This window comes from Rhinoraja longicauda, chromosome 17, assembly GCF_053455715.1.
Source record: "Rhinoraja longicauda isolate Sanriku21f chromosome 17, sRhiLon1.1, whole genome shotgun sequence".
Classification (NCBI taxonomy): Eukaryota; Metazoa; Chordata; class Chondrichthyes; order Rajiformes; family Arhynchobatidae; genus Rhinoraja; species Rhinoraja longicauda.
Genome location: NC_135969.1, coordinates 22,581,388 through 22,593,635, shown reverse-complemented (window position 1 = coordinate 22,593,635; position 12,248 = coordinate 22,581,388). Strand labels below are relative to the sequence as shown.

The 12,248-nt window shown below is 40.8% G+C and overlaps 1 protein-coding gene across 1 annotated transcript in view; it reads right to left on the bottom strand.

Moving 5' to 3' along the window:
- Positions 1-12,248, bottom strand: part of rnf123 (ring finger protein 123) — a 180,052-nt gene that overhangs the window by 158,504 nt on the left and 9,300 nt on the right. The window contains exons 4-6 of the mRNA XM_078414350.1: positions 11,888-11,967; positions 1,936-2,033; positions 64-118 (exon numbers count right to left, since the gene is read on the bottom strand). Of these exons, the coding sequence (XP_078270476.1) occupies positions 64-118; positions 1,936-2,033; positions 11,888-11,967 (233 nt within the window). The remainder of the gene's footprint in view (positions 1-63; positions 119-1,935; positions 2,034-11,887; positions 11,968-12,248) is intronic.

The following is a 12,248-nucleotide window of genomic DNA, read 5'->3' as shown; positions in this document are numbered from 1 at the left end:
TCCTTCTTACAAAAGGTATAATTAAATGGATGCTTTGACCCAGCTAAAAACTTTCACACTCACCTTTATATACACAAGAGGTGGCTCTTATTGAGCTGAAATTACTGTGACCAACAACCTAAAAAAAGAACAAGTACAAGTTAACATTTACAGTGCCATAATTATTCCCCAGCCGCATGGGAGATGGATTACATTAATCTATAAATCATTCCCTCAAATCCGTGAAATGACAGCAAAACGCAGGGAATCTTGCAAGTGGCAATGAAGAAATAGCAACATTGTCAGTATGGATTCTGAGCATTTTAATAACATTATCCATCCCTAACCTTCAAAGATTCAGTGCAAACAAATGGGTAGTAAAAAAAACTCTGCAAGTAGCTGGGTTTGTTGCTCATGACAAAATCTAACAAATGTAGTGAAATTGAAGTAAAAGGTCAGAATTGAGTTATATTATTTAACAGACATGAAGCACACAGGCCCAATTGATGACCAAGCCATACAGATCAAGAAAATCACATTGTCAAACTCAGTCCATGATGTAAGCTGATCTCAGCCAGAAAAAAATGCAACTAGACACAGCTGTGAAATCCAACTGGTAGTGCCACCTCTACACACCGACTATAAATGGAGCAAAAAGGAACTGCAGATACTGGAATCCTGAGCAAAACATAAAGTGCTGAAGGAACTGAATGGGTCAGGCAGCATCTCTGGAGGACACAGACAGGTGACGTTTCAGGTTGGGATCCTCCTTCAGACCGAAGCAGAGTCTAGACCCAAAGCATCACCTGTCCATGTTCGCCAGAGATGCTGCTTGACCCGCTGAATTACTCCATCACTGTGTTTTGCACAAACTTTGACAACGATTGTACCAACTAAAGAATTTGAGTTTCATTATACCTTAATTGGTACATGACAATAAACTGACCTTTGAACTATAAATCGTTGTCAAACGTACAAATGTGTGGATTTTACAGTGTAAGATTGCAGTTTATTCGAATAACAGAATTTCAGATGGAGGCATAACAGGTACAATTGCCATTTGTGGAACTCTCTCACAGTTCGGTATTGGTTCTTAGGGCAATCCCATCCGCTTACTGATTTCCCTGAAACCTATTGTCTACCACATGCCCACCAATGGATAGCAGGTTGGCTGGATGGCAGAAGGCAAAGAGTTGCAATAAAAGGCGTTTTTTCAGGTTGGCTGCCAGTGACTAGTGGAGTTCCGCAAGGATCGGTGCTGGGGCCGCTTCTCTTCACGCTGTATATTAATGGTGAGGATAAGGGGGTTGAAGGCTTTGTGGCCAAGTTTGCAGATGACGCTGAGATAATTGGAGGGGTAGGCAGTGTAGAGGAAGCAAGGACTCTGCAGAAGGACTTAGACAAGTTAGGAGGGTGGACAAAGAAGTGGCACATGAAATTCAGCATAGCAAAGTGCGGAGTCATGCATTTTGGTAATACGAAAAAAGGCATAGATTATTTTCTAAATGGAGAGTGAATCCAGAAATCAGAGGTGCAAAGGGACTTGGGAGTGCTGATGCAGGATGGCATTGATTTAAAGTGAGAGGGAGATAGTTTGATGGGAATCTGGGGGGTACATTTTTCAGAGTTGTTGATATCTGGAATGAGCAGCCAGCGGAGGTGATGGAGGCAAGAACAGTAACAATATCTGGGTAGGTACTTGAATGAGAAGGGCATGGATGGATACGAATTAATGCAGGCAAGTGGGATTTACATAGATGAGCACGATTTAGGGATAGATAGGCCAAATGTGTTGCAAACGTTTATGATATACAGCCCAGAAATGGGCCCTTCAGCCCATTATATCCATGCCGAACGTGAGGAAGAAAACTAAAATAAAATGGAACAAATAGGTTAAGAAGAATTTATCTTTAAAAGCAGGGAGTTAATCCTGAAATTGTTCTCTCAAGTACTTACCCCAAGTAAGTCATCATCCACAAGCAGCAATCCTTCAAACCCACTTGTGTGATCCAGGACCACTGTGGTTGGGCCAAGACGCCCATCCACATTTTGATCTGAAATATAGAACCAATAATCAAACTGTGAGTAACTGCCAGCATCCAGCTGACAACAAGTACTAAATAAAATTGCAGAGATGGATGGAACACAGATAGCAGGGAGCAAATTACAGCTTGCGATCTGATCAGCATTTGGAGAGCAGAATAGAACAGTTACACAGCAAAGGGTCATATGTGGAGTAAGAGCAATTCAGGCAATTTGAATATAGTAGGGACTCTAAAATCTGACACTAAAACTATTCAAAATTATGCTTGCGCAAAGCAATAAATGTTAAAAAGATGATAGTGACTCAATTCTTGGCTTTCACAAATAACCTCACTGTCTGATTACCAGGCGGCATTCCTAACTACTTTTCCTCATTCTAGCTGAGGGAAGGAAAGTCAGGATTGTGGTAAATGAATGATTCAGAAATATCTTTTACGTCCCTTTAACAGTCATTGGCTATTAAATGTTGCATCTCATATATAAATGTTGCAGCACAGTGGCATAGCTGGTACAGCCGCTGCCTCACAACATCAGAGACCAGAGTTCAATCATGACCTAGGGTGCTGTCTGTGTGAGGTTTGTACCTTCTCCCGTGACCACATGGGGTTCCCCCTGGTGCTCCAGTTTCCTCCCACATCTCAAAGACGTGCTGGTTTGCAGGTTAAAAGTGGCCTCTGCAAATTGTTGCTAATGTATCGGGAAGTGGGATAACATAGGACTAGTGTGAACAGGTGATCGATAGTTGACATGGACTCAGTCGGCTGAAAGGCCTGTCTCCACGCTGTATTTCTGAACTCTGAACTTTATTTTGGATGTGTATACAAGCTAACCATCTGCCCATACAACAATGGCAACTTCTACAAAGCACAACGCTAGGTGAGGTCTGAGCATTATTCTGATGCTAGTGAGTGGAGGAACAGAGGAGCATGTGTTATCCCACAGGAGCATTTGTCATCAGAAGAGCTTGACCACATCCAAACAAACATGTGATGTAGTCTGAAGAAGAGTCTCGACCCGAAACGTCACCCATTCCTTCTCTCCAAAGATGCTGCCTGTCCCCCTGAGTTACTCCAGCTTTTTGTGTCTATCTTTTATGTGATTTAGTGAGTTGATCTTCAAAGTTGGCACTCCTATATCCATCTTTTTTACCCAGCTTGCATTCGTGCAGATAAACTCAGGAAACTCGATCAAGGACACCAATCACATTAAACTAAGTTAATGCTCACATGGAAAATCTCTAAATGTCAATCATGTCCCTTCCGGCATTGGCTCTGCAGACTGTGCAAAAAGAAAAACTACTGGCTGTCAAGGAATTCTTGCTATTGAGGGCGTGCAGCGTAGGTTTACTAGGTTAATTCCCGGAATGGCGGGACTGTCATATGTTGAAAGACTGGAGCGACTAGGCTTGTATACACTGGAATTTAGAAGGATGAGAGGAGATCTTATCGAAACGTGTAAGATTATTAAGGGGTTGGACACGTTAGAGGCAGGAAACATGTTCCCAATGTTGGGGGAGTCCAGAACAAGGGGCCACAGTTTAAGAATAAGGGGTAGGCCATTTAGAACTGAGATGAGGAAAAACTTTTTCAGTCAGAGTTGTGAATCTGTGGAATTCTCTGCCTCAGAAGGCAGTGGAGGCCAATTCTCTGAATGCATTCAAGGGAGAGCTAGATAGAGCGTGTCCAATGCTTGGCTGAGTAGACATAACTTTTCAGCACTCCCGAAAACAAAGCCCTAAACTGCTAAAAAAAGACGAACTAAAGGAATCAAGTACTTTAAATTAAATCAGAAAGAATACAGAACGTACAGATGCCTTCCAAGAACGTAAAAGGAGGAGTACAACTGCCACAGAAGCAAGCAAAAGAATCAAGGAAAAAAATCGAAGGAAGGCCCACAGCTCTGATGGAACAGGGGACTAGATTTGGTGACCCCTCGGCAGGCGGTGAGTCTGGGGAGGGTTCCGGTATGAAGCTGGAATCTACTACTCCCAGCAAGCGCTCTTTGACTCGGGTCAAAATACGAGGGAGTCGCCGTGAGTTATCAAAAAAGCCCACTGTTTGCCGAGAGGCTGCAGATGTTTTGTCTGGAGTTTCGGACTCGAGTGACGATGAGGTAACGGGAGACTCCACTAGCAGTGGAAGTGGAAATGAAGAAGAGGAAGAAAAGCAAGAAGATACAGAGACTAATATGAAAACGATGCTTCAAGAAATTATTAACAGGCTCAAGAAAATTGAAGGAGATAACAAATTAACGAGGAGAGATAACAAGAAATTTCGTAAGGCTTTGAAATAAATGGAGGAGAAATTTCAAACAGTGACAAATAAAGTGGATAATATGCAAATGGAAAATGAAATGTTAAAATCTAGAGTGGAAAAAAATGAAGACAGTATTACTGCAGCAGCAATTGAAAGCAAAAAGACGGCGGAGAAGTTGGATGCCTTGGAAAACTATAGCAGGAGAAATAATGTTAAAATTGTCGGTTTGCCAGAGGGAGTGGAGGGGGAAGACCCAATTAACTTTTTTCAAGATTGGATAGAGACCACTCTGGGAATAGATAAACAAGGTCCGATGGAAATAGAAAGAGCACATAGGGCTCTAAGACCGAAACCCTCGGCTAATCAAAAGCCAAGATCTGTGTTGATTAAATTTTTAAGATACCAAGATCGAGAATTGGTTTTCAAAACAGTCGGGAATAATATAAGAGAGGGAAAACCAATAGAATATGAAGATACTAAAATAATCTTTTACCCAGACATCAGTAATGCCTTGTTGAGCAGAAAAAAAGAATTTAATAAGGCAAAAAATATTCTATGGAAGAAAGGCTATAGGTTTATTTTACTGCATCCGGCTACTTTGAAGATTATGATCAACACTGGAGAAAATAAATTTTTTAAAGACTTTGTCAAAGCAGAAGAGTATGCGGAAGAATTGCCATCGAGAAATGCTTAAGAAGATTCATGAATGATTGATTATTAATAATATCTGTATACTATAGAGGGGATTAACTGTATTAAGGATTGTTAATTTTTAGATGTACTTGATATATCGGGGGGGGTTGGAGAATGTGGATGCTCCACCATAATCATGGGCACAAGTGTGGTGCGGACCACACCTCGTATAATAGAGGGGGGTAATGTTGCTAATCTATTTATTAACAACATTAGAGGGAGGGTCTATTTCTCTATCTTTCTTATTTCTTTTCTGTTTTTATACCTGGACTATGGAGGGGAGCACACTGAAATACGGCACAATGTAAATACCGGAAGAGGTATCAAGGTAAGGAAACAAAAAAAAAAAGGAATGAATGGATAACACATTAAATTTTTTAAGCTATAATGTGAATGGGTTAAATGGACCGATAAAAAGGAAGAGAATTTTAACACAGATGAAAAAATTGGAAGTAGATATAGCTTTCTTGCAAGAAACACATCTAACGGAAAAAGAGCATCAAAAGTTAAAGAGAGATTGGGTAGGAAGTATGGTCGCATCTTCTTTTAACTCAAAAGCAAGAGGGGTTGCTATCCTATTTAACAAAACGCTACCAATTAAGATACAAAATATTGTAAGTGACCCAGTAGGTAGATTTATAATTGTACATTGTCAAATTTTCTCAGAATTGTGGACTTTAATGAATATATATGCACCAAATACAGATGATGAGAAGTTTGTGCAGGATACTTTTCTAAATCTAGCGGAAGCACATGAAAATATATTGATAGGGGGAGATTTCAATTTTTGTTTAAATCCAGTAATGGATAGATCATCAAGGACAACGACAAGGACAGGAGCAGCGAAGACAACCTTGAATTTAATGGAAAGTTTAAATTTAATAGATGTTTGGAGGAAAAGCCATCCCAAGGAAAGAGATTACTCTTTTTATTCCAATAGACATGATACATATTCTAGAATAGATCTATTTTTGATTTCAGCTCAATTAAGCGGTAGAATAATACAAATAGATTACAAGGCTAGATTGTTATCGGATCACTCACCATTATTAATGAAAATTACGATGCCAGATAAAGAACAGTCAGTGTATAGATGGAGACTCAACTCTTTACTATTGAAAAGACAAGACTTCTGTGATTTTATTCGAGGACAAATTGAATTATATTTGGAGACAAATTTAAATTCAGATAGCTAGTCCAAAGATAGGAATTAATAAAGCAAGACAAAGATGGGAAACAGATCTTAATATTATTATTGATGAACCAAGTTGGGAAAGACTGGGTCTAGATATTATGAAAAATACTATTAATGTGAGGTATAGCTTAGTACAGTAGAATTTTTTGCAGCAACTATATTTAACCCCGGAAAAATTAAATAAATTTAGACTAAACTTAACTGAAAGGTGTTTTAGATGCAACCAAGACGTGGGCACTTTTATACACTCCACATGGGCATGTCAGAAGGTAATTCCTTTTTGGCAAGACCTAAAAAAGTTCTTAGATCAATTGATGAATAAGATCATACCAATGGATCCAAGGTTGTTTTTGCTAGGAGATACAAAAGGAATAACACCAAAGCTAAGTTTTGATAATCATCAGGAAAGATTTCTCAAAATATCATTAGCAGTAGCAAAAAAATGTGTTGCGGTCACATGGAAAGAACAAAATGAAATAAGAATTGAAAGATGGCATGCAGAAATGCGGAGTTGTATCCCAGTAGAAAAAGCAACGTATAATCTGAGAAATGGATATAACTTCTTTTTGAAGGTGTGGAACCCATTCATGGCAAAGCTAGGATTAAGAATAGGAAGTAGTTAAATTCAGGATTGCTTTGATACCTAACAAGAATTTAAAAAGAAATTACTCGGAAGTGACTCCCTCAGGACTCCAGGTTTTTCTTTTTCTTTCTTTCTTCTGCTTTTTCTTTTTCCTTCTTTTGAACTGGGGGGTGGGGGGGGGGGGGGTGGGGGGAGGGGAGAAAATACAGAACAATACGTGTATAATCGAAGTTATAGGTCAGTGACTATTGTTTACTAAGGAATGTAAAATGTATAACGTATGGGTTCTGTTAAAACTTAAATAAAATATTTTTTTTTAAATTTAAAAAAAAGAGAGAGCTAGATAGAGCTCTTAAGGATAGCGGAGTCAGGGGGTATGGGGAGAAGGCAGGAACGGGGTACTGATTGAGAATGATCAGCCATGATCACATTGAATGTCGGTGCTGGCTCAAAAGGCCGAATGGCCTCCTCCTGCACCTATTGTCTATTGTCTAATAGGAAGTTTGTGCTTATTTATTTTTAATGTATAGTAGTTCTGCTACAAAGCATGTTTCCATAACCCTAGAGATATAAGGAACTGCAACCTCTGGGATCTTGTGCAAACACAAGTGCAGGAAGAACTCGGCAGGTCAGGCAGCATCAGTTGAAGGAATGGAAAGGTGACAATTTGGGTTGGGACCCTTCTTCAGACTGATTATAGAAGGGGGGAAGACAAATGGAAAAGAGAGGCAGGACAAAGCTGACAGATATTAGATGGCTACAGATGAGGGAGAAACAAGGAAGTGCGTTGCTGGTTTACAAAAAAAGACACAAAGTTCTGGAGTAACTCAGTGGGTCAGGCAGCATTGCTGGAGAACATGGATAGGTTATGTTTCAGGTCAGGATCCTTCCCGTTTGAAGAAGGGTCCCAACCCAAAGCGTCACCTATCCAGGTTCTCCAGAGATGCTGCCTGGCCTGCTGAGTTACTCCAGCATTGTGCCTTTTTTAACAGATGAGGGAAGTTTGAACGGCAAACATTTGATTGTAAGCTACGCAAGCAGAATACGAAGTGCTGTTTCTCCAGATTGGGCGTGACCTTGTAATGGAGACCAACAACAAAACGTTTTTCTTTGCGGACAGAGCGCAAGTGTTTGGCAAAATGGTTGTCTGGACTATGCTTGGTCTCTCCTCCATCTAGGAGCCACAGCAGCCCTCCCAGCCCTCCTCATACGTTCCAAGCTTGTCTACTGCATTTGGTGTTCCCAATGCGGTCTCCTTTACATTGGTGAGACAAAGCATTGACTAGAGGGCCGTTTCGATTGGGAACTTGAAATCCACATAAACGTTACTTTGGAAATTGACAAACTCTCTTGGGTTTTTTAAAAAAGCCAGAGGGGAATAAAACAAACTGTTGCCACATGACCAATGTCTGTTTACGTGTGGCCGCACTCTGGCAATGGAGAAGGCCAGGACAGAAAGATCAGGATGGGAATGGGAAGAAAAGTTAAAATGGTTAGCAACCAGTAGATCAAGTAGACTGAGTGCAGTGTTCAGTTAAACGGTTGCCAAGTCTCCACTTGATCTCGCCAATGTACAGAAGGTCACATTGGGGACACCGGATGTGGTAGATTTGGTTAGCGGAGATGCACATGAACCTCTGTCTCACTTGGAAGGACTGCTGAGGTCCCAGGCAAGGGAAGAGAAGTAGGGATTCTGAGCTGGGATCTCGGTTATTTGTGGAATTGTGGACAGTAAGGGAGGCTGTCAAAGTATACAGCGAGACATAAATCAACTATAGAAATGGGCAGCGAAATAGCAGCTGATGTTTAATCTAAGCAAGTTTGGGAGGTTGAATGTCAGGGAAAGATATATGCAAGACCCTTAATAGCATGGATTTGCAGAAAGATCTTGGGCTCCAGGTCCATAGATCCCTGAAAGTGACAACACAAGTAAATAGAGTTTTAAAGGAGGTGAATTGTATGCACATCTTCATTAGTCGGGGCATTGAGTTTAAGAACCAGGAAGTCATGATGCAGCTCTATAAGACTTTGTTCATGCTGCATGTGGAGTATTGTATACAGTTCTGGTCGTCTCATTACAGGAAGAATGCGTGACTTTGGAGAGGGTGCAGAAGAGGCTACCAGAAAGCTGCCTGGATTAACGCGTATTAGCTAAAGGAGAGTTTTAACAGATAAGGAAAGTTTGAACGGCAAATGTTTGATTGTAAGCTACGCAAGCAGAATACAAAGTGCTGTTCCTCCAGATTGTTTTTTTTCTGGTACGCCAGAGGTTGAGGGAGACTTGATGGAAGTATATAAAAATTATGAGAGATATAGATAGAATAGACAGTCAAGATTTTTTTTTCCACAGGTGGAAATGTCAAAGACTAGAGGGCATTGTTTTAAAGTCAGAGAAGGGAAGTTTAAAGAAGATGTGCAGAGCTGGATTGTGTTGGGTGCCTAGAATGCATTGCGAGGAGTGGTTATGAAAGCAAATACGACAGCGGCATTTAAGAGGCTTTTGAATAGGCATATGGTTATGCAGGGAATTGATGGATATGAAACTATACTGCGCAGAAAAACAAGATTAACTTGCGTAGGAAAGAAAACTGCAGATGCTGGTTTAAATCGAAGGTAGACACAAAATGCTAAATTAACTCAGCGGGTCAGGCAGCATCTCTGGAGAGAAGGAATGGGTGACGTTTCGGGTCGAGACCCATCTTCAGATTAACGTGCCATCATTTTCAGCACAATGTGCTCTGAAGGGCCCGTTCCTGTACTGTATGATTCTATGTATAATGTTTATAAGTGTGCAGTTAATCAGATTGGTGCATAAGAGGAAACAAAGTGTTTATCGTTACTTTATTAAAGTCACTCACTTATGCGGAGGAATGGCTCCACTGGTGAAATGTTCACATGGGTCAAAATTAACACTAAAGCAAGAGGGTGACACAGTCAAGCCCAACTCTGGTCACACTTACCACTGATGTGTTGATATCTTCTGGAAAAGGATTTGGGGTCTACACTTAGCACAAAGACTTGCAACTGATTTTCTATTTAATTTTTGAATTCCAATTTCCTTGCCAAGAAACTCTGGGTTAATTTTAGAAACCAGACCAAAAACATGCAACTTATCACAGACCAGCAGCAGTTTAACAGCTAGTGGAGTTTGCAGGCAGATGTCTACCGGCTGTCAAAATCACTCAGAAATGCAGCCAGCCAACTGCCCTCCATGAATCCCTGCACTGTATTGGTCCTCACACATGGGCTGGCCTACAAAAGATCAAGCCCAAAGATCACCTCCTCTACAACTCTATTTACAACTCTTTACCACTCTGAAAGACACACTATGTTCGAAAGGCAGACAACCCGAGTGCTCAGGGCACTGACTGGTCTTCGGAAGATCTGACCCATTACAACATGTAACCAAACGATTATTGAAAGGCAGATTATGAAAGACATCTTACAGAAAAAGAGTGAGGCAGAAAGTTTGGTCCAGGCAAGATACATCATAGCTATTACTGGATCGGTAAATCATATTGGGAACATGCAAGAGCCAGAATGTAGAAAGCTCTCAGGATAAATGAGCTCTATATGTGCTCAACTACTAAACATTCAGAGCCTTCGGAGACAGAAAATTCCAAAGATTTAAAATTGTGGATTTATATACTCTGGGTAAAGGTATTGTTCTACTTTGACCAGAAAAGTCATTCGCTTTTCTTGTGACCTGTTCCTCAGCTCTAGGTTTTGGCACTTACTCTGTCAATCCTTTGCAGAATTTTAATAGTATCATCTCATTCTTTGAAATGGTGAGTGTAGTCCAATGTTACTTAATTTTTCTTTATATGACATCAATGATCAATGTAGTAAAACCATGTTCAGTTCTCCCCCCTCCTCCTCCCCCCCCCCCCCCCCCCCAGGAGACACAAAGTGCTGGAGTAACTCAGCGGGTTAGGCAGAATCTCAGAACATGGATAGGTGCCATTTTGGGTTGGGACCCTTCTTCCCACTGATTGTAGGAGGGAGAAAAGAAAGCTGGAGGTGAGGAGCTGCAGGACAAAGTCTGGCAGGTAAAATAGGTTGACACAGGTCAGGAGGGTTTTTTGATTGGCAAATGGTTGGACAAAGGCCAGAGATGAAAAGACGGTGCAGGACAAAAGGATTGAAGAGTTGCGAATTGTGAACCTAGAGGATGTAGGTGGAAGGGGAAAGGGAGGGGAGAAGTGGGTGCACAAAGGTACTTTTGAGAATTTATCCACAAATCTTTAAAGGTGACCAAACAGGTCAATATAATAGTTAAACATGGAGGCTGAGTGCTATCCTTTAGGAGTCAAGGCATAGGACACAAGGACAGGGACGTTGTGTTAGAATTATATTTGGTGATTGGTGAGCCACAACTTATGTAGTGCATACATCTCCAGTCACATAATAAGAAAGGTGTAAGAAAATAACTGCAGATGCTGGTACAAATCGATTTATTCACAAAATGCTGGAGTAACTCAGCAGGTCAGGCAGCATCTCGGGAGAGAAGGAATGGGTGACGTTTCGGGTCGAGACCCTTCTCGAGACCCTTCGGGTCGAGACCCAAGAAAGGTGTAACAGCTTTGTAGAGGATGCAGAGGGAATTTATAATGATGTGGGCCGGATGAGAAAATTGCAACTTTAAGATAAGTCTGGATAGGCTGAGATAATTTGGTTATTATATTTGTAAAAACAATGCTGGGGAAAGGAGAGCAGATATTTAAATTAATTTATGGAATTAAAGAGATGAGAACAAAAAATGTCACCCAGAGATTTGCATTGCATCTCTATCTCTCAGCAAGGTATGCACATTCAGCTTTCATGAGGATAGATGAAAAATACAAGAGAGCCATTTACAGATTCTTGGTGATCACGAGAAGAACACATCAGGAGCAGAAAAATAACTGAACACGAGAACCTTTCTTGAAAGATTATATGGTCAATTTTGTCATAGGCTGTTGACAACTGGAGGCGGAAGAGAACAAGCCATCACCCATTACCCCATGAGGATAAATAAATAAGACACCGACCGGCGTTGAGAAAAGGTAAGCTTTCCACCACACAAGTCTACATCTGTATTTATAAAGCCTTGCTCACAAAGAAATGTGTGGTGATATTCCCATGACACACTTTTCCTACCTTTGTCTGTCTCACTGTCCAATCCCTCAGACAATAGTCGATCCAAATGTTCACTCAGATTCTTAAAGTTCAACGGCTTTCTGAAACAAATGTATAAAATAAATAATGATAATAATAATAACAACAAAATACATACTTCTTGCTTAAACTAGACTACAGAATAAATTTGTAACCTTAAAACTTAAGAAACTCGGCTTTTCTCACTTATATACCATTATGAGTGAGAAAAGGGGGGCACGGTGGCACAGCGGTAGAGTTACTGCCTTACAGCGAAAGCAGCGCCGGAGACCCGGGTTCGATCCCGACTACGGGTGTTGTTTGTATGGAGTTTGTACGTTCTCCCCGTGACCTGCCTGGGTTT